General features: G+C 38.0%; 1 protein-coding gene and 1 long non-coding RNA gene across 3 annotated transcripts in view; both read right to left on the bottom strand.

The window, feature by feature from the left end:
• The window catches only part of LOC309615187, a 571,459-nt gene that overhangs the window by 46,340 nt on the left and 501,524 nt on the right, over nucleotides 1-23,595 (bottom strand). The window lies entirely within an intron of this gene.
• The window catches only part of RSPO2 (R-spondin 2), a 179,974-nt gene continuing 158,349 nt past the window's right edge, over nucleotides 1,971-23,595 (bottom strand). For both annotated transcript variants that reach the window (XM_082364462.1, XM_082364461.1), the window contains one exon: nucleotides 1,971-15,562. In XM_082364462.1, coding sequence (XP_082220588.1) covers nucleotides 15,453-15,562 — 110 coding nt within the window. In that variant the 3' untranslated portion in view covers nucleotides 1,971-15,452. The remainder of the gene's footprint in view (nucleotides 15,563-23,595) is intronic.

The raw sequence follows: 23,595 nt of genomic DNA, 5'->3' as shown, positions 1-23,595 counted from the left end.
CTGCTGGTAGGCAGGGCTGGGGTCCGAGGGGTCCCAGAGCTGATGCCAGCCTGCTAGTGTGTTGGCTGTGTCCTGACAAGGCAGGCTGCAGAGCTGCAGGGGATCATGGGGCTGGTGTCCACCCACTGGTAAGGAAAGCTGGTAGGTTTCCCTACCCTTTGGTGGGTGGGGCTGAGGCCCAGGAGGTCCCAGGGCTAACGCTACCTCACTGGTATATGGAGCCAGGTCCCAAGTTCTCTGGCTGCAGGGCCCTGGGTGTCCTGGAGTTGGCGTGTCAGCCTGCTGGTGGGCGGGGCTGGGGCCCAGGGGTTCCTGAGGCTGGTATTTGCACACCGGTGGGTGAGACTGGTTCTGAGGCTAGAGCTGGATCACTGGGGGTCAGAGCTGGGTCCCAGTGTCTCTGGCTGCAGGACTCTGGGTATCCTGGGGCTAGTGCCTGCACACCAGTATGAGGGGTCAGGTCCTGGGCCCTTTGGTGAAAAGGACTGTGTCCTAGGGTGACTGTGGGCTCAGGAGGTCTTAAGACAGCCTGCTGACTGGTGGGTGGGGCTGTGTCCTTGCCCAGACAGCTGCTTGGCCTGAGGTGTCCCAGTACTGGTGCCAATAGGCTGGTGGGCGGAGCTGGGTCCAGGTGCTAATAACTAAAGGGAGGTTTCCAAAATGATGCTTGTCAGCACCAGTGTCCAAGTGATAGAATGAGCTCCCCATAATGGTTGCCACCAGTGTCTGTGTCCCCAGCATGAGCTCCAGTTTCTCCTTCCTCTCCAGGAGACTCTCTAAGAGCAGCAGGTGGGTCTGACCCATACTCCTTTCAAATTACTGCTTCTACCCTGGGTCTTGGAGTGTGTGAAATTTTGTTTGTGCTCTTTAAGAGTGGAGGCTCTATTTCCCATAGCCCTCTGGGTCTCCCAAAAGTAAGCTCCACTGGCTTTCAAAGCCAAACATTCTTCAGGCTTGTCTTCACAGTGTAGGACCCCCAAGTTTGGGAGCTCGATGTGGGGCTCAGACCCATTGCTCCTTGAGGAGAACGTCTGCAATTTTAATTATCCTCCCATTTGTGGGTCACTCACCCTGGGGTATGGTTCTTGACTATACCAAAACTTGTTTATATCTTTAGTTATAGAAGATTTTTTTCTGCTAGATTCTTGTCTTTCTCATCAATAGTTGCTCTATAAATAGCTGTAATTTTGGTGTGCCCATGATAGGAGGTGAACTCAGGGTCTTCCCACTCTGCCATCTTGGCCTGGGCCTCTCTTTCTAGTTATTTTTAATACTTTTGTCTTTTAATCTTTATACTAGAGTTATAAGTGATTTACCCAGCCACATTATATGATAGTATTTTGAATTTAACTATATATTTATCTTTACCAGTGAGTTTTTTACTTTCATATATTTTCCTGTTACTAAATAGCATCCTTTTGTCTCAGCTTGAAGAATTCCCTTTAACGTTTCTTATAAAGCCAGATTAATTGTGATGAACTCCTTCAGCTTTTGTTTGTCTGGAAAATTCTTTATTTCTCCTTCAATTCTGAAGGATAACTTTGCCAGGTAGAGTATTCTTGGTTGACAGGTTTTTTTTTCTTTCAGCACGTTGAATATATCATTCCACTCTCTTCTGGCCTACAAAGTTTCTGCTGAAAAATCTCATAGTCTTATAGGGGGTTCCCTTGTACATAACAAGTTGCTTTTCTCTTGCTGCTTTTAAGATTCTCTTCTTGTCTATAATTTTGACAATTATAATGTTTCTTAGTCTGTGTCTCTTTAAATTTACCGTATTTGGTTCTCTCTGGGCTTCCTAGATCTGGATATCTGTTTCTTTCCCCAGGTTATGGAAGTTTTCAGTCATTAATTTTTTTAATAAGTTTGCTGCTCTTTCTCTCTCACTTCTCCTTCTGACACTCCTATATTGTATACATTGGTCCACTTGATAGTGTCCCCTAAGTCCCTTAAGTTGTCTTTACTCTTTTTCATTTTTCTTTTTTTTTTTTGGCTCCTCTGATTGGATGACTGCCCTGTCTTTGAGTTCACTGATCCTTTATTCTTGTTTTATCTAGTTTGCTATTGAAACCGTCTATTGAATTTTTAGACTCAGTTATTGTATTTTTCAGCTCTGTGACTTGTTTGGTATGTTTTTATATTTTCTCTTTGTTGAAATTCTCATTTTGTTTGTACATTGCTCTCATCTCCTCAGTGAGCATATTTATATCATTATTTTGAACTATCAGATAAATCCCTTATCTCCATTTCATTAAGATCTGTTTCTCTGTGTTGTTCTCCTCACATTAGATAAATCAGCTACTTTTCCCAGTCTTGACAATGTGGTCTGTGTAGGAGATGAACCTCATAAATCAGCCCAGCCCAAGCTTCTGGTTGTCTCTCAAACCTTTGGGGTTTCCAAGCTGCTTTCTTTGTTCTTAGTGGCTCCCAGTAGGTGAGAGTGTGCCAAGACCCATCAGTGTCCCAAAGGAGAGGATTATATTTGGCATCTAGATGCAGGTTATTGGAAGCTGGACCCTCAGGCAACAACTGGGAAAGTATGTAGGTAAGCCCCTTCCAGGGAGAAACTGGGAGATAGTCATTTTTGCCTGTTCACTCTGTATGGGCCTGGAGTTTTAGCCATGATGGGGAGGGAAAGGGGTTGTGCTCCTATAAGCATTAAGAATTGTTTCTTTGTTTGCTGCATTTGTTTGGGACTCATGAATGCCATCCTCATTGGTTTATCAGAGCCAGGAGAGCCAGAGGCCTGTCCCTCAGGCAGCAGCCATGAAAGCTGGGGTGTTAGATGTGTATATTAGATCCTTTAATGGAGATACTTGTGACTTGGAGTGGCCTACAAGGAGAAAATGGAAGAAGTGTCCATCATCTTCCCTGGTCTCCAGGAACAATAGTTGTCAGCCCCTAAATGCATGCTAAATTAAAAGCCTGACCCTCAGGCAGCAGCTTTTAAAGTATACAGATATACTCCTTTCCGGGAAAGACTAGGAGATGGGCATTTTTGCCTTTTCCCTTTGCCCTGAGCCCTTGAAGGGGGGGTAGCCATTTAAGAACTCTGTTTTTGTGGGATTCATGAGTGGATGTTCCAGTGGCTGTCAGAGCCAGGCAATCCAGGGATCCATCCCTCAGATGGCAGCACAACAGCTGGGGTGCAGACATGTTTAGAAGCTCCTTCCAGGGAGATACTAGTGATTTGTAGCCAGCTACAGGAAGACAGTGAAGGAGGTGTCCAGTGATTTCTGTGGTCTTCATGGATGATCACAGGTAGCCCCTAGATGTGTGCTAAGTTAGAAGCTTAACCCTCAGGTAGTGGCTTTCAAAGTGTACAGATGGACCTCTTTCAGGTAAAAACTGGGAGATGAGCTAGTTGTCTGCTCCCTCTGCATTGAGCCCTGGGGAGATAGCCATAGTGAGTGTTTGTACCAGTTAACAACTGCTTCTTTGTTTGCTATAGTCTTGTGGGTCTCATGGACACAAGCTTCATTGACTTTCAGAGCTAGGTGTTTTGGGATCCTCTCCCTCAGGTGGGAGTCTTAAAAGCTGGGGTGCTAAATATAGGGTGAAAACCCTTCCATCCTCAGGAAGAAGCTGGGAGTTTGGAGTTCCCTCTCACTTATATGGTGCTGTGCTCGGAGTAGGGTTTATGGTAAAAGCGTGTCTCAGCCTTTCCTACGCATTTCACTGTGGGTGTTTTCTCATTTGCCCTATGTGGAGGAGTCACTCCAATAGTTTCTGGATCTCTTTCAGAGGTAATTACTCTGTAGCTGTACATTCAGTGTGTCTGTGGGAGGGGGGAGAGTTGAGCAACCTCCCATTTCACTATCTTGGTCAACCCCCACTAATAGCATTTTATAGGCTGCCTACACTTGTTGCATAGGGTAAGTATGTGGAGAAAAGCTATGGAGATTATGTGTTGCCTTGAATATCTAACAATATTGTATGAACCTTTGCAAAAGTTTGACAAATTATTTTACCACCATCATCAGAATGTCAACCTCTTTCATCAAAATGAGACATTTCATTAAAAGTAGATGTCATTGTTCTAATTCTAAACTTATACAAGCTGATTATTCTGATCATATATCCTTTTGACTTTTCTGCTTTTCTATATCTATTGATTAGCTTTCAACTAATAAGTAAGATAGTTTCTTGATCCAAAGAAAAAGTGAAATACTGAAAAGTGAAACACTAAACTGAAACACTGCATTACAGAGTAATGCCAGAGCATGCTAAGGTAACTGATGACTTCAGAATCTCAGTGGATTAATACAATACAGTTTATTTCTTGTTTTTGTAAAATCAGATTTAGGTTAGCCAACTACCCAAGGCAACTGTTTTCTGTGCAGTGACTCAGAGATCCAGGCTTATTTCATCTTGTGGTTCTACCATTATGATCACAGCCAAAGAAGAAAAGAAACCATGCAGAGCATACACCTGCTCTTAAATGCCCCAGCCCTGAAGTGACACACATAATTTCCAGCCAAATTTTATTGATTAAAATCAATTACAAGACGCTACCTAACTGTAAGAGGATTGAGAAATGGAATGTTCCTTGATGGTCAGAAAGGATGGTCAGAAAGACATAAGTAAGCACTAGATGTCTCTGCCACATTTAGTTTTTCCAGATAGTAATATGTAGGAGAGAGTAAACTTGGGAGAAGCATGTGTGATGGGAAAAAAGATTAGAAACATTATTTAATTTTAAAAATGTAATGCAAGTTCTTAAAACTTTAGCTCTCCTATTTTTACACAATGAACACTGAAAAAAGTACTTCAACACTTATCTTGTTTTCCAGTTAAATACCATGATTGTGTATGTGTGTGCAATACCTAACTCTGTTCAAACATGTATGGTCTTACATCAGAGAGCTGTTACAAAACAACCTCAATAATTACAAGTTTAAAAATTCCTCATTGTTGAAAATTACAAGCCCAAGGACCTATAATTCACAGAAGTCTTGTTTTATTATTCACTTGATATATTTTATTAAATTTTAAAGAAATTAGAAAATTCTTTGTAGGGCCATTGAGATAATTATTTCATCATAAATGTAGATGAAATTCATAGGTAATATGGTAACCTAAAATTAAGTATCATTATCACATTTATGTAAAGAATAATTTCCATGGTTTTTAAGCATTGACCTAAGTTCTTCCAATATTGATACCATTTTCAAGTAGAATGTAAACTATTGGTAAGTTCCACTTTTGGAGTGTAAAATGAGGGGAAAAAATTGAGAAGACCAAACTCCTAGATTGTTACAAAGTTTTCCTAATTGTCCTTCACTTCTCCTGATATTTTTTCTAAAATGAGGGGGAAAGGAACTATGTAAGCCTTGAATCCCAGCTCTTGTGCTCTCTCTTAGTAGCTGACTGCTCCGGGTTTTCCTCCCTGGACACATTTTCACAGTCTCTTTACTGGTACCTCCTCCTTTGGTTGATATCAAAGGTTGAGTGCTTCTATGTTTCTTTTCCTCTCTTTGTCCATTCTCTGTCTGCATCAGCCCATAAAGTTCCTTGGTGCCAAGTGCCATCTATACACTGATATAGCTCACAATTATATCTCTAGTCCTGACCCTTTTACTTAAACTCCATATTTCTATCCAGCTGCCTACTTGGTATCTCCACTTAGATGTCTAGCAGACATCTCAAACTTAGCATGTGAAAAATGGATTGATTTATTCTCCAGTTTTCCCTACCTTCTCTATATATCCTGTTGCATAGGGCAAGAAACCTAGGGGACATATTCTGTTTCTTTTTATCCTTTAGGACTATCCCCTACATCCATCTCATTGGCAAGTCTTGTGGACTCTTCTGCCAAACTATGTCCTGAATCCAACCACTTCTCTCCTCCTCTACTGCCACCCAGCAGCCCAAGTCATATTAATTCTCATCTGATTACTGCAATAACCTAACTTTTCTCTCTGCTTTCACTCTGAAAACGCACTTCTACACAGCAGCCCAAGTGAATAGGGCAAAGGAACCAAATCACATCAGTCCCCTCCTAAGGTCCTCCAGTGATTTTTCCAAGCACTTAGACTAAAAGCTTTCACCAAAGGCTTCCTGGCCCTTCATGACCTTGTCTTTCAATACTCCTAACCTCATGTATGTCTCATGTTCCTCCTGACTGTACTCTAGCAACTTTCCCCTTTTGTCTGTACTTTGATCATGCTGATGCTGTTTGCACCTCAGGACTTTTGCACTGGTTGTTTCCAGTGTCTGGGCTACTTCTTTCTCAGATCATCATACATTCAGCATCCCGGCTTTGTGCCAAAGTTCAGCCCCTGAGAGATGTCTTCCTTGACATTTCTGCCATTATCATGTAATCTTTTCCATTGTCCTTAGTAGAGGAGCACAAGATGACACAAAACATTGGTCTAAAAATCATCTAGCAACTAAAATGAACAAGCCAGAAAACAGGGGCACTACAATTATTGACTATAAAGTTTTACTCTTAAAAGACATTCAGTGCATACTCAGTATTCATAGGCTAATACAGGAAATGAAGACCAAACTCTAATGGAAAGAAATGGCACTAAGATAATGGGAGATACAGTTAAGGAATTCTAGATCCCAGAAGTATAAAGAAGCCAATAAGTGTAATCAAATAATCATTTTAAAGAGTCTTTTGGGCTGTGTTTAAAATGAGTCCACTGCAATAATTCATGTAGATTAGGGTAATAAGAACAAAGAAGAGTACACCACTGACACCTATGTCAGAAAAAGGATGGAAAGGTCTTGATGTTGAAGAGACAGAGGATAAAGAGAAAGTATATGATCCTCTTGAGTAGAATGCAGGGGCTCAGGTATGCTAGAAGACAGGGGATCTACTTACTGCAGTGAAGAAGTTAGGAGGGAACTTACACAGAAAAAAATTTTTTGCTCTTTGAGTTTTTACTATTTCACTTTAGGTTTGGGCCAGAAATATAGTAATAGTCTATGGCCAACAAGGGATAAAGCTAGAATTGGAGTGAGACATCAAGAGTGGAAATTTAAATTTGGTACTTATCCCCATACACAGGGTCGTTTTAACAGGGCATATGCATTCAATACATTTATTGGATGCCTCCAGAGGCAGAGTGTGGAAAGCTGAGGCAGAGTTAGAGCCTCTCAAAGAGTTTGCAAGGACAGTCCACGAGCCAACAAGTTACCTTCTATATTAAGGGTCAACAAACCCAGCCGGTGGGCTAATTCCAGTCTACCACCTATTTTTGTATAGCTGGTGAGATAACAAATTTACATTTTTTAAAATGATTGAAAAAAAATCAAAAGAAGAGTAATATATCATGACATGTGAAAACTGAAATTCACATTTAAGTGTCTGTACATAAAATTTTATTGCAATTTAGTTACAGCCATTTGTTTACATACTGTCTTATGGCTGCTTTTGTGCTGCAGTAGTACAAGGTTGAGTAGTTGTGACTGAGACATGTGGTTTGTAAAGCCTAAAATATTTACTCTCTGGCCCTCTACAGAAAAAGTCTGATAACCTCTCTTCTCCAAAACAGACCTAGTGAAGAAGGCTTGTGGCTGAGTTTTATAACTAAACTAGGAGGGAGAAAGGGAGCCAGTAGAAGAGAATTAAATTCAAGTTGGATGTGCACCCAGACAGCATGCTGCAATGGAAGCTGAGGTTATAAAGCCCAAGGAGGAGTGAGTTGGTTAGGCCATTAGAGAACTTCAGAACATCACCAAAGGACCACTGCTGAGCTTCTTAAAGGGGGATATGCATTTCTCCAAGTATAAGTGACTATGTGCCAAGGAGTATGTGAAGCCACAGGACCAAATAAGCATGAAACATCTTCTTGGAACATGATTTCACTCCAGGTTTTTGGGGGGATGCTGAAGGCTGGGGGAGTGGTTTTATATTTAAAAACAGCCATTTTACTGAGTAGACTGCACAATTTGCATGACTTTTGTATTAAAATTTTTTTGTTGCATGAATAATTTTTATATTAAAATTAGGATGCTAAAGACACTTCACATTTGAAGTAAGCCTGCTACAGGTTAAAATCCTGGAGTTGTAAATTCACTTTTCTCTGTCTTTAAGGGCACTTTAGTGGGAAGGTTTGAAAAATACTTCATGGAATACACAAAGAGTATTTCTGAGAGAAGACATTGTCACCATCTAGGACTTTAAATTGACCTGGGAATCAAAAAGGTTATAACCCCTAAAGATTATAACTCCCCTGTCAACTCCAGCCTATTGGTAGTGTTTCCTTGGAACACCTTTATTGGGAAGGATTCTGAGACTTGTGTTTAGTTCAGCAGTGATTAGCAATGTGTTCTAATGCTGGGGGAGGTAGTGCATGGCAGTTTGCTTTAATGATTCATCATAGATTAATATGAGAATCTATCTAAGTCTTTGACATATTTTTCAGACTGTTTAACCTCTTAATCAGATTTAATATGTTTACCATCTACTTTCAAAGCCGTAGTTGCCCTTACATCTCTGCCTTCATGATTCAAGGGGTATCAACAACTACGGAGAGCATGTCCAAGTTAACCATAAAGGAATCCTTGAAAATTTTACAATAATGATCATCCCAGTCCATTCAGTCTTTTCATAATCCCCACAAAATACATAAACAAGAAGAAAATTATAAGGGCACTGTATTCCACATGAAAATTTTTAATATTTTATTCTACAAGGGTAGGATGGTATTTAAATGAGAATAGAACAAGTACATTAATAGAAAAATAAATGGTAGAAACATAAATGAAAAGTTGAAGTGAGTGAAACTGGGGCAAGAATATTTAGGATGATAATGGAACAGTTCAGAAGAGAGACAAAGAGAACCAAACAGGTTTAAGACAAAGAAGGTGAAGAGGTAAGGAGAAATTCAAGAGATGCTTCTGAGGTAGACTCACTAGAATCTAGTAACAGATTAGATGTATGGAACAATGGTAGTAAATGAATACAGGGTCTTAGCTTAACCAACTAGGTAGGTAAAAATATTAATTACTAAATGGAGAAGGCAGGAAGAGGAATTGTTTGGGGGGCAAACAAGTGATTATGCTGTAGCATCACAGAGAACTACATTACCGAGGGCCCCTGGTTTCCAAGCAAGTTTGGGCAATGGCAGATGCTGGTCAAGACTGGAATTTGGCAGTAGGGAGAAGCCAGAGTATTTCTTCCTCTCTCACTTTGCCTTTGGCAGCATTTCTCCTGGCTACTGGAATCTTTTCCGAGATTTCACCTCCTGCTATACAAACTTTCTGTCTTTGGTTCCAGCTTCCTCAGTGGCCCTATCTCTAGCCTCAGCTATGATTCTAGCTCTAGCTGGGTGGCCTTGCCTTCTGGATTCTGGAAACTCCACCTCTTCCTGTTACCCCTCTTGGTAGTGGCTTTCTGCTGTTGCTAATCTCCTGGTTGTCTTGCCATCCCAACTTTAGCTTCTCATCTCATTCATCACCTGTATAACCAATTCCCAATTAAGTTAAATTTCCTGTTTGAAATACCTAGACTGGTTTTTCCCTTGACTGGACCCTGACTGATACAGTAATAAATACAGTTTTAGACACGCTGAGCCTAAGTATGGGGCCCCCTGATCAAGATATTTAGTAGAGGCTTGGAAATAGTTAACAAAGACCTGGAGACAGAGACACAGGCTTATAAGTCAAAAACTACAGTTGGTAGTTGAAGCCATAAGGTTAGATTTCCCAGGTGGAGTGAGGAGATGGAAAGATTAAACCCAAAGTGTTAAGCAGTGGGCTTACCCCAAAATATCAATATTTTTTATTTAAGTCAAGAAAGAACTTGAAGACTGAAAAGGAGTAGCTGGAGAAGTAGAAACCCAGGTTAGGAATGTCGCAGAAGCCAAATGAGAAACAAAATTCCTCAAGGAAAGGTCCCAGTGGAGTCAAACTTGGTGGAAATAGCAGATAGAACACATTAAAGGATTGAGGCAAATATTTTCCTTTCTGTTTAGCAAAGGAAGTGTATTGCTACGTTTGTCAGAACAATTAACTTAAATGAGTTAAGATAAATGAGAATAGGAGGAGGCTGAAGACATCAATGAATGTAAGCTACTTTTTCAGGATACTGGATGATAAAGACCTTGAAAGAAAGAATACCTTAAGTTGGAAGGAGAGGAAGGGCTGAAGCCATCAAAGGAGTGGATACTGAAGATCTCACAAAAGAGGGGGTGGGATCAGGAGTAGAAATGGAATGGTTATCCCTTTGGAAAGAAGAGGGAAGATAATATGGTTGGTCAACATGTACAAGGTTACTAATTCTGCTCTTTCTAACATGGTGTTATCAAGTGTATCCACCATGCACAAGTTTCTCTAAAATGAACAGAAGTATCATTCTCTCCTACTCACAGCTCCCCTCTAAAGCAAAAAAAGATGTTGAAAGAATCACACATCACCTTTATATATAAATTACACACTTGAGGCTGAAAGTTAACTCTTTTCCAAATGTCTCTAGCAAGACATGAAAATTTCATGTTTACAGTGACTGACATTAGCATCTTGAAAAAGAACAAAGACATATTCATAAAATTGGCTTTTTCTAAGTGCTAATCTGTCAAACTTTTTTTTCTCTTGTGACGGGGACATTTATGATTTACTCATCTAGCAACTTTCAATTATGCCATACAGTATTATTAACTACAGTCACCATGCTGTACATTACATCCCCAAGACTTATTTTATAACTAGAAGTTTGTTCTTTTGACCCCACTTCACCCACCCCCACTTAAGGTTTTTTATTGAAGTATAGTTGATGCACAATATCATACAAGTTACAGGTGTACAATATAGTGATTCACAACTTTTAAAGGTTATACTCCATTTATAGTTATTATAAAATATTGGCAATATTGCCTGTGTTGTACAATATATCCTGGTAGCTTATTTTATACATAACCGTTTTTACCACTTAATCTCCCGCCCCTATTATGCCCCTTCTCTCTTCCCTCTCCCCACTGTAACCACTAGTTTGTTCTCTGTATCTGTAAGTCTGCTTCTTTTTTGTTATGTTCACTAGTTTGTTGTTGTATTTTTTAGATTCCACATGTAAATTATATCATACAGTATTCATCTTTGTCTGACTTAGTTCACTTAGTATAACACCCTCCAAGTCCATCCATGTTGCTACAAATAGCAAAATTTTCATTCTTTTTTATGGCTAAGTAATATTGCATTGTAGATATATATGTACCACATCTTCTTTATCCACTCATCTGTTGATGGACACTTAAGTTGCTTCCATATCTTGGTAATTATAAATAATGCTGCAATGAACATTAGGGTGCATGTATCTTTTTGAATTAGTGGGTTTTTTTTTCAGGTATATATCCGGGAGTGGAATTGCTGGGTGATATGGTAGCTCTGTTTTTAGTTTTTTGAGAAACGTCTGTACTGGCTGTACCAATTTACATTCCCACAAACAGTGCACGAGGGTTCCCTTTTCTCCACATCCTTGCCAACATTTATTTGTATTCTTTTTGATGATAGCCATTCTGACAGGTGTGAGGTGATATCTCATTGTGCTTTTGATTTGCATTTCCTTGGTGATTAGTAACCTTGAACATCATCTTTTTATGTGCCTGTTGGCCATCTGCATTTCCTCTTTGGAAAAATGTCTATTCAAGTCTTCTGCTCATTTTTAAAATTGGGTTTTTATGATGTTGAGTTGTATGAGTTATTTATATATGTTGGATATTAACCCTTTATCAGTCATATAATTTGCAAATATTTTATCCTCTTCAGTAGGTCGTCTTTTCATTTTGTCAGTGGTTTCCTTTGCTATGCAAAAGCTTTTAAGTTTAATTAGGTCCCATTTGTTTATTTTTGCTTTTATTTCCTTTGCTTTAGGAGACAGATCCAAAAAAACATTGCTGTAATTTATGTCAAAGAGCATTCTGCCTGTTTTCCTCTAAGAGTTTTATGGTTTCTGGTCTTAAGTTTAGGTCCTTAATCCAATTTTAAAAGTTTTTGTATATGGTGTTAGAGAATGTTCTAATTTCATTCTTTTACATGTAGCTGTCCAGTTTTCCCAGCACCACTTATTGAAGAGGCTGTCTTTTCTCCATTGTATATTCTTGCCTCCTTTGTCGTAGATTGCCCATAAGTGTGTGGGTTTGTTTCTGAGCTCTCTATTCTGTTCCATTGATCTTTGTGTCTGTTTTTGTGCCAGTATCATACTCTTTTGATTACTGTAGCTTTGTAGTATAGTCTGAAGTCAGAGGGTGTGATTCCTCCAGCTCTGTTCTTCTTTCTCGAGATTGTTCTGCCTATTTGGGGTCTTTTGTGTTTCCATAAAAATTTAAAAATTTGTTCTAGTTCTGTGAAAAATGCCATTGGTATTTTGATAGGGATTGGAAATGAAGAAGTAAAACGGTTATTATTTGCAGATGACATGATACTATACATAAAAAATCCTAAAGATGCCACCAAAAAACTACTAGAGCTCATCAATTAATTCAGTAAAGTTAAAGGATACAAAATTTATATACAGAAATCTATTGCATTTCTGTACAATAACAACAAACTATCAGAAAGAGAAATTAAGGGAAAAATCCCATTTACCATCACACCAAAAAGAATAAAATACAAAGGAATAAACCTATCTAAGGAGGCAAAAGGCCCATACTCAGAAAATTTTGAGACACTGATGAAAGAAATGGAAGATAACACAGATGGAAAGATATACTATTTTCTTAGAGTAGAAGAATTAATTATTAAAATGATAGTACTACCTACAATGGTAGATTGTAGGCAATCTACAGTTCAATGTAATCCCTATCAAAATACCACTCGAGCTTCTTAATTGAGAAAGTTGTGGTCCCATATTTTACTTTTACAGATGCTAAGCTACCTGAAAATACTAAGAAAACCAGTTTCATATGTCCTACTTACATACATTGTATGAAGTATAGGAATGGTATAGCCATTTGTGGAAAACCACGAGATCTTCTTTGTGTAATTACCATGAAGCTGTAAATTACTCTATAGTATGTCTCTCTCTCTCTGTTGGTTTGTATTTGCTTATAAGTAGAGGCTTAGAAATCAGGTAGCTTTAATCAATTCCCGTAAGAGTAAAAGTTTGAGCAAGTAATATCCAGACATAAAAAAATAGATTGAAGGGAAGTGATGATTTCATAAATATATTCTATTTTGTTGGTAGGGAGAATTATTTTTGAAATAGCCAAGGACAGAGGCAACAAGAGTAACAGGTAACAACTTGTGTATTGCTTAGTTTATACCATGCTGTGCTGACCATACTTTACACATTTTACCTAACTGAATCCTTAAGACACAGCCCTACACATATTTTACTTAGTCTTTAAGAAAGACATAGCCCTACAACGTAGGTAATATTGTTGCCTCCATTTTACAGATTAGGAAACTGAGATCTGGGGCGATGAAATAATTTGCCCCAGGCTACCCTCAGAGTCCAGACTAGACCTCAGGTAGTGTGGCTCTAAAATCCCCACTCTTAATCACTCTGCTGCAGTGCAATTTATAGCTAAACTAGTTAGTGTCCTACATGTAGTTACAAACATAGGTTTTAAAAATTTGTCTGCTTTTTTTTTTAAGGACCAATATTTGGGGGTACAGTTGTTAAATATTGCTTTTTTCCCCCTAAATATATCTCTAAAGAAAGAAAAGAATATCTCCACAAGAATAATTTTGAATTTTTTTAATGCACTAAAAGAACATCCCAGAAACAGAACAGGTATTGACTTATTAACGATGAAGCACTATATAAAGAAGCCCCCTCCCCACTTAGTAAATAGGAATATAGTGTAAATAGATGTGAAAGGAGGTGAACACTTTAGGATTAAATGCAAACCCTAAAGTTGTATACAACATTCATATATGGCTTATTATCTCATAGCAATAGTATTTTCATAATGATGTATTTGACATTCATATTTATTGGTAAGATGCTTTTGACTCAAAAGTTAAACAAAAATACAGAAGAGGTAGTTTAGCAAATGCAAGGTGAGAAAAAGGCTTTACCTTGCTTTGTTTCTTTTCCTCAAAAATCTACAGCCATTCCTTTTTGTTCTAATTTTCTTCTGGATCATCCAGGAAGATAGTGATGCTTTTGGAAGAAGCCAATTCAAAACCCTCTAAGAACTGATTTCCCCCAAGTGGGCAGTGATGTTTTTGAAACAAACAACTGCTCTGAAAGTCACCTGGGAAGTCGCCACAGTGTTCCTCTCTGTCTTGGATAAGAAATAAATTCTGTTTCAGAGGAGACCTGTTAAGATCTGACCAGCAGTTGTAGGAATTTATTGTGTTTCTCCTCCAATTCTATGCATGGTCTCATAAGATGGTAATTTCTACACTGACCTAAGAATATTGGTAGATGCTCTGTCATTGCAAGTCAGGAACTGCTTTAAATGAAGACTATACATATTGAAGTTTGCAATTAAAAGTTTGAAAAATTCTCTAGTTGACCTGTGAAACTGCATGATGAGTACTACAAGTGACTGCATGTAATTCCTCATGTTTTCAGTTGTGTTTCGTAAAGTCATCACATCTTAGACTCAAAGGGAGTTTCGGCTTCTGACTGCCAGAGGCCTCATGCTTTAGCTGTGGTGAGGAGTAGGGAAGGTCTATTGATATTCAAATTCTCTGACAGGGGTCATTTGCCCCTATGTACAAACTAGCTTATCCTATCCTTACAATGAGAAATAAGCCCACAAAGAAAAGAAAAGTTAAGTTTCAAGGGGCAGAAAAACATTCATCAATTCGCAAAACTAGAACAGTCATTTACCAGACAATGGTTAGGAACCACTAGAAACAAAGTGACATAATATTAATCCGGTATGACTTGTTGCACAGAAGAAAGCATAAATACAGTAAATAAGAGGTTTATATGTAGCCCCAGCAGAGTATGTACACAACCAAGCTGCTGTGAAACTGAACGGGAATTCCTGCAGCGGAACCCCAGCTAAAAGCAGTCTCCGTGCACAAGAGTTGGAAGGTAACAGTTGCTGAGAACCACGTGTGGTAACACTAAGCAGATATCCACAGACCTTGATCCTTGAAAATGCACAATATGAGAAATAAAGGTCACAAGTGAAATAGCACTTTGCCTGCCAAGCGCTGTCTTTCCATAAATATGCACAAGTCAGTTCCCCAGTGGGGGGTCTGCAGCCTCACACCTCCTGCCCCTCTGTGGGACCAGGGGCAGCTCTCTCTGGGGCCACCGGGAGCTGAGTCACATGCTGTACACTTACTCCTGCTGCCACTGCTGCAGGTCGCAAGCTCCCGCCTTCACAGTCTCCAGATGCAAATCAAAGCATAAATAACACAGAGACCACGCTCGTGGCTCCTCCTCTCACAATGTTACTGGGAACAGGTACTGGTCCGAGCAGCGCAAATGCAACCAACCCACCAGTGTCCGGGAGTGGAGAGTAGCTTTGTGCACTTTTGCAAAAACACCCCCCACCCACCAAAAGAAAAAAAAAAAAAAAGACCCTGTGTCTTTTATTTTACTGGTTAGCTCTGTCTGTAGCTAGGAAGACGCTGTGTTGCTCCTGAGCTCTTTCTATCAGCTTCTTCTTCTTGTTCTTTCTCTCCTTTGCCTTTGGCACTCTCTTCCCTACAACAGGGGGAAGAGAAAGAAATGAAGACATGTCAGAAAAGGTTCTTTCTCTAGGAAAGAAAACACAAAACATTAAGAGTTTTATACAAAGCCCATCTGGAAAACATCACCTATGGAAAAAGCAGCCTCAAAGAGAAAATTGTTCACATTAATTTTGACGGAATAATAATAATTTACTAAATTGGATATGCTGTCTCAAACAGAGACTGATCTTCCTGTTACAGGGAACTGGCATATTTAAAAACCTCCCAGCGGCCTGTTCAGTCTTGCAAATATCATTCTGCCACAAAAATTCCATTTATCCCCTCCTCCTTTTAACAATGCTACCCTTTACTAGACATCTTTACATCTTTCTGCTGCTCCATATGTCAGTGGGTCAAAAGAAAATAAGCATCTATCTATAGTAAATATACCAGAAGTTTCAAATGCCCCTCTCCCTGCCCCCACGGGAGAAGAAAACGTCTAGCTTTTAACATTATTCCCTCAGTGTTCTCCAAAGGCCAATAAATGAAATGACATATGTGGAGTACTTTATTTTCTATTAAAATTCATGAGGACATCATTTTTATGTGGCTTATGGCTTCTTATACAAATCTCCTAGGCAAGTTGGTCTTATTGAGAGCAAGAAAAATGCTTGCTTATTTCTGAAGAACTGATAGGTGTGTGTTTTACTACCAGAAAATCACACCCTGTTATCCTATTTCCCTCTTTGCCTTAGCCACTAGGAAGCACAGACCACAGCTAAATAGTTGAGGTTTTCCTTCATCAGGAGTTTGGGAATGCAGTTTTCCCTTTGCCTCTACTGTATTTTACTTTTTCCATCTTGTGGTTACAGTTTCCAGTCTTTATAAGGTCTCAGCATTTCTTTGCAAGTATGTCTACGTAGGACTGTGAGAAAAAAGAATAAGGAATGTAGGCATTTGCTTTAGGTCCTTTGGGTTCTAAGCACATAGGAATCATGGGATTTTTAGAACAGAAAAGAGCTTGAAAGTTCATCTGCATTAGAAGTTTGGTGCTGTACACCTTCAGGACAGGAAGGTTCTTCCTCACAGACTAGAAAGAATCCTCCCGTCAGCTCTTCTTCCTCCTCTAACTGTCCCTACTTCCAACTTCATCATGTAGTTCCACAAAACTTAAGCTGTCTCTTCCTGTGAGGTATAGCTAGCTATTAGACACCGCAGTCATCAGTACCACAAATAGAACATTCCATTCTAATCCATGCTCTCCATCCTTCCCACACGTGAGAAACTCAATATCCCCAAGATCCTTTCATTACAGTGACATAGCTGGTCAGCTTTTCAATCCAGGCAATGGAGAAGTGGCTGATATAAGACATGGAAAAGAAATAGACCAGAGGTTAGGAAGATAGATAGATATGAGCCATAGGAAACCAGAGTCATAGGAGATTAAAGGAGGCCACGAGATTTTTAAGTAAGGGAGGTGGTTCTCATTTCTGCTCTTTCTGATCGGAAAGGGTCTGTCTTGTTTGAGGATGGAAGAGTCTTACTTGTAAGACCCTAGATTCAATAAGTAAAACTTTGCTGAGTTCAACTTTTTATCACAAGAACAAAGATAAAGAATAACTTATTTTTAATAGGACACTACAGTAAAATAACATAAGCATGCCTCATATTAAATTATGAAGGTCCTTGAAGTTAACTTCTGGTTCTCATTAAATTCTGGCATTAATGTTATAATGGCATTTTGCCAACTTAAAACGTAGTTAATCCTACCCAATGAAACTTTAGTCCAAGGCATCATTAGTCAAAGAAACTGTAAAGTTACAACTATTTAGTAACACTGTTTCTAATGATGAGACACACCTAATAAGGACAGAGAGATGAAATACTTAACAAAATAGCATATTTAAAAAGAAGTTTCACTTATATAAGTTTTATGAGGAAGGTTTTCTATATTTTCTCTCAAAAAACAACAAAAAAATCCTTAGTTAAAAAAATTCATTGCTGACTACCATGTAAAAATTCAGTTTGTGTTTCACTTATTTAAAGGCTGGAGTTTCTTTTAGAAACAAAATAAAATTAAATGAAAAAATAATGCGAACATTCCTAGATTTTAAAATGTGTTGTGTTAAGATAAAAATATACTGAATATGTTATTTAAATAAAACCTTTCCCAATCACCATTTCAATTCTTTGTATAAATTATGTAGTTGAATGTTAGATGTGTACTCCTTCACTAACAGCAAATCTATGCTAAGTGACTGCAAACTCTCATTTTCAAAGGTTAATTTCATGTCATTTACCTAATATCAATATATTATTCTGATGTAATTGTCAATATCAAGTAGTTTTTGTGTTTGCTGGCTGATAGAACATTGTGTGATAGAAGTTCCTCAATATTTGCATAAAGCAGTTCATATTGGGACAAAAAATTCAGAAATGCTTCTGAAAACTTATTTTATAGATTATACGATTATCCCATTGGCGATAAGTTTTATGGTACTGGTTCCAACTAGAGATGTTTTGGGAGACCTTATTACAACCCTAAAATTTCTCCTCAGATGTCTCTTTTATTTATTTATTTATTTATTTATTTATTTATTTATTTATTTATTTATGGCTATGTTGGGTCTTTGTTTCTGTGCGAGGGCTTTCTCTAGTTGTGGCAAGTGGGGGCCACTCTTCATCACGGTGCACGGGCCTCTCACTGCCGTGGCCTCTCTCGTGGAGCACAGGCTCCAGACACGCAGGCTCAGTAATTGTGGCTCACGGGCCTAGTTGCTCCGCGGCATGTGGGATCTTCCCAGACCAGGGCTCAAACCCATGTCCCCTGCATTGGCAGGCAGATTCTCAACCACTGCGCCACCAAGGAAGCCCCAGATGTCTCTTTTAAATGACATCTCTGGGCTATTTGTTCACTGCTTGGTTTTGTTTTTGGTCAGCCCCACTTCTCACGTAGGATATATTGCAAACACCAAAGGCTTAAGACGATTAGCCAAGACTTGACCATGGATAGTTCTAAATTAACTGAAAATATTTTGTGGTCCATAGTAGGTTGTTTGGACTTTAAGCCAACTCAAAGTAGTAAAATATTAACACATAACCTAACATAGAGTATGAAAAGGGTCTTGCACACATTTTCTTCTGAACTCTACTAAGATTTTCAAATATAAGGAATTGGTAAGATTAAGGCTAACAGAAATAAATATCCCTATTCTTATCTATATATGTGAAAATAAGTTATATTGGACATATAAGTGTGCTAATTTGTTTCCACTTAACTTCTTTACATCTGTGACTATGAAATTAGACTGAGAGAATGACTTGTGTACTTTCAGATTGTTCCACATTATCAACTACATTCACCCTGAGCATTTAAGGGAAAATATGATGCCAGTCACCCAAAGAGTAATTCAGCTCATGGACTTAACTTTCTTACTTCTCAGTTCACAAGAGAAGACTTGGCAAATATACTGCCCAGGATGAGCAGAAAAGGTTTGAGTTTTATGAGATTGTCAGCCTTCAGCTATGTCCAACTCCAGTGAAAAATTCTTCATATCATTGTCCTGAGTACTTGAAGAATGCAGTGGCCTTAAATTACTATTGGGAGAATTTCTTCAAGATCAGGCGGAATCTGATCTACAGAGCAAATCTTTACAGCACTGTTATATGAATGCAAGAAGATGACTGGCCCAGATATAACAGTTTTTAAGGAAAACAATGTGGTTTAATAGAGAAAGGTCCTCTCTGAGAGGAAGGAAACCTGGTAGGTAGGCAGTCTTGTAACTGAGATGTCTGGTAATACATTGTGGTTGTGACTCTCAGTTTCTACATTTATAGGATGAAGATGCTACAATTATCTTTCACTAGAAAGTCATGAGGCATCGTGTGAAAAAGTTGTGTTCCTAGGATAAAAAGATATGTAAACTATCACTAGCGAGACAAGATTATTATCAAAATGAACAAAGTTAGAAAGATGCTATCAAAGCCACACTCTAACCAACATAATGACATTGACTTGCACACATGTGGAAATGGTCCAACAGGATAACCTATCAACTCTTCTACAGGAAAAGGTGAACAGTCCCTTATGGAAATACTTGTAACATCCAGCTGTAGATTGCTGCTCTTAGAATCAGGAATAGGACATTATTTTGAACCAAGATATCAGGCAGACTTACAAATTACATGAAGCTGTGAAAATACTGACTCCACTGCCAGTCGGACATGAATTTCATTCTTTCATAAGCTCCCCAATTCAAGGAAGGTCTTCAAATGATTTTTCCTCTCACTAGATTTAGGTAAGAGTCTTTTTATCATCAGAGCAATGGTTCTTGTACGTACATCAGTAAGGTACAAAGGATGTCTAGGGTTTGCATTATGATTACTAAGTGCTTTGAGAAAGACTTCCTAATGGTAAATACAATGAAAGAAAATTGAAGAATAAATTCAGTAGCTGTGACTGTGGAAAAAGATAAAAGCTTCTCTCTATATATACATACACAAACACACACACACAAAACTGAGCAAAGTAAGCTACATCATGCAAATGTAATCAACTATAATTACCATTGTTATAGCCACAACTATGATGACAAGGCTAATCACCTGAAATGAGTACCAATTTTTACTAAATTTTAATGGTAAGTCTGTGATGCTGACTTGAAACCTGGGCTTCACTGTATTTATGAAATTCACCATGGAGACTTGGGAATCACCTCCACTCATCCTTCAAAGCAGCTAAAACTGAGGACAAGAAGTCTGTAACTACTAACTCGATGAATCTTGTCATACTTCAGAGGATGTGCTGGAGCAAAACATAAGGTTGCTTCCACATCTAAAGCCACAAGGACTGAGATGTAGACAATAAATAGTAATTGGGTTATTTCTTTTTTCTTGTATGAGCAACTTTAGTTTGCCCAAGAATGAGTAGCAATAGGGATTTATTTATTTAAGAGTGATTGATAATTCTCTGGAAAAATGCCAGCTGATTCCTAAAATACTTTAAAAGCTCAAAAAATAGACAAAAGACCTAAATACAATTCATAAAGGAAATAAAATAGCTAATAAATATATTTAAAGAATCAAATCTCATAATTAAAACCTCCAACTGAGATGAGTTGCCACTGCAAAGATTCTTAAAAGTAAAAATATGTAAAAAGCTAGTGAGAAAATGGTAAGACAGGCATCAGGATGCATTATGAGAATATAAAATTGATACAGCCTTTTTGAAAAGCCATCTGGCAATGTATACAAAAGCATTAAAAATATTCCTAACTTTTGACTCAGATTTAGGAATCTATCCTAGGAAAATAACCTAAAGTTGAACAGAGATTTCTGCATAGAGATGTTTACTATAATTCTGGAAAAATTGTAAATTACCTGAATGTCTAACTATGATTTTTTATGACCTCTTCTTTTTATGGTTACAGAAATAATAAAGCTTCTTTTCAGCTATGAATTGAAGTATTTTGTATTTTAAGGCCATGACAGTTAAATTTATTCCCAAGAGTACTACTATTACTTGTCCCTAAAACTTGTCATAAATGGGCATAAGAAAAAGCCTGTAATTCAAAAGCATTCCTACTGTGGTGGTAAGCAGGTTCTTTAGTGGAGGGATCAATCACAATTGCATCTAACACATGAAAGTGTAAGAACTACTAACCTAAATATTTTAGACATTAAGAATGGATGTTGGCTCACAAAGCTTCTTGTATCTAGAAAGGTGTCCAAGGAGGCAAATACGATGAGCATGACTGGCTCTACCCCTCTATATTCTACAGAGTCCAAGATAAAAATCTTTCCACATTCATAATGGTTCAGAACAACATATTGATGGTTATTTATTTACATCAGCTAGAGAGTCAGAGACAGTGAGCTAGAACGAGTAAAGCAAATGAACCTATTTGGCTCCTTTACAGTAGAGTTCCTTAATTGGCATTTTAAGTAACATCTATCTGGTTTTTCAAAAATACACTCTACTGAAAACATTTCACAGAGAGAGATCGTTGTCTTTTTAAAGGACTGGTAAATTGTTCAATAGTTGTTTGATGACTGTGATCAAATTTTCTTTGAGAAAAAAATAATCTAGAGACAAACCAATAAATGTCATAGTGTTGAAAAATAACAAGCCACTTACTAAGGAAACTTTACTGGACATCTTGAATTTCAAGTCATAACTTGAAACTTCCAAGTGGTCACTTAGTCATTTCATCTTTATAAAAAAAAAAAGAGCATGTGCTTTCAAAATCTATACACAATCTGGAGATAGCTTACCAGTTAGCTTGTTCATCTTACAAGGCTATTGGTGGAGAGTGACAACCATCCAAAATAAAAAATAACTGACAAAATGGGCTTCTCTAAACATACAAACATGAAAATCATTCAGAATTCAGAATACTTACTACCTATGCAGATTTATACTAATTTGTAAGCTGTAATTCAATAAGCCGATTCTGACTGTGTGTTACTGTTCTTTTATCTGTAAAATTTTACCATATTTTTTGTTGCAAAAAGAAGAGTACAAAATGTCTTCCTTTCTCTTCGACGCCTCTCTACTCAAAGACATTTTAGTAGGCATGAGGTCTGTTGCCTATTTTGCTGAAAGGAAGTCCCATTTGGTTTAAAAAATCTTGTTTCATTGTTCAAATTGATGAAAATGGAAGAGAAAAGCTAATCCTGAGGATGACCTGAACCTTTATGAATTAAGTGTTTCACCACTAAGATTTGCACATGGTGTTTCAAAATTTCCTCATTGTATATAGCTCTGGAGAAAATTATTGATCTTTGGGTCTAAGATAAAACTTCTATTACCAAGCCCTTACCAACCCATTTGAAGCAGTAAAGACTACAGAAAAGTAACCTGAATAATATCTAGGTTTGTTCCATACAACATTGATCACTCCAGTTGATTTGTTTAACTTAAGTTCTTAGAAATCTGGTACCTCAAACAGGAAAGAAAAAAATCAGTTTAGACAAGATTCCATGGAGTTTAAGATAGGTGAGAATAAACAAAAAGAGGTGGTTTCAAAAATGTCTCAAGTTCTTTTCATAACTACTTTAGGTTCACTGTCAAGGACAAAGAGTTTCAGAGTAGTGAAAACTAAAATCATCCTGTCCAAAATTTCATTTGTGTGAAAAAAGTAAATATATAACTCTACCACAAGGGGGCAATCATTCACTGTTACTGTAAGAGTATCTCTGGTTAAAAATATATATACAGGGGAGCTTTTAGGCTCTAACTTCTTAAATACTTTCTTTTAACCCCAACTGAAGGTCTTCTTTTTTTCTTTTTAGCCAATGGTAAGCTCTGTGGTGGACTAAAGAATAGGTAGCAAGATCCAAATGCTGCACGAGGAAAAATGTAATTACATTTCTATTAAAAAGATGTTTGAAGGTAAAGGAGGCTAAGAGAAAAGAAAATAAAGATGAAATCTGCTATTCAAACAGTGATTTAGGGGAAAAAAGCATTATTCACAAACCCAGGTTCCCATTTTCTTACGGGGAAAGTTAACATAAACTACCTGCAAAGAACAGGTCCTTTTCTCTTAGGTCTCTTATCTATAAGAATAGAGTTGTAAATCTAAAAATGATCATCATTATCTTCTGGTGCAGGGAGTGCACAGAGATTTAATATCAAGTACAAAAGCTGATTGTTAGGTGGTGACTCCTGAGCAAGGCTTCTGATCACGTTGGCTTCCCAGCCTCAGACAGTGGACCATGTTGGGGAGGGTGGAAAGACAGCATGTATACCCGACATTACTACCCTCTGCTCTAGTCCAACTCTGCTAAATGCTTTAGAAATGAAGCAAGCCAGGCACAAAGAAACCCGAGTGACCTATCCAAGTTCCTACAGCTAATTAGCAGCAGAGCTGGACTTGGAACCAGGTCTCAATATTTCTCTCTTATATAATTTTACAGCTTTAAAAGTCCCTGGATAAGAACACAGCAATAGAGTTATTTTTCAAGAAAGACAGAAAAGTATTAGAAGATGGCTAATATTACTCTGACAGAGTTCTATGAGAAAAATCCATGGCCTCATCATAACTGAAAACCCATTATGAACTGTTA

Source organism: Balaenoptera borealis (genome assembly GCF_965194805.1).
Source record: "Balaenoptera borealis genome assembly, chromosome: 17".
Classification (NCBI taxonomy): Eukaryota; Metazoa; Chordata; class Mammalia; order Artiodactyla; family Balaenopteridae; genus Balaenoptera; species Balaenoptera borealis.
The sequence above is the reverse complement of the archived record's forward strand: the minus strand, read 5'-3'. Positions and strand labels throughout refer to the sequence as shown.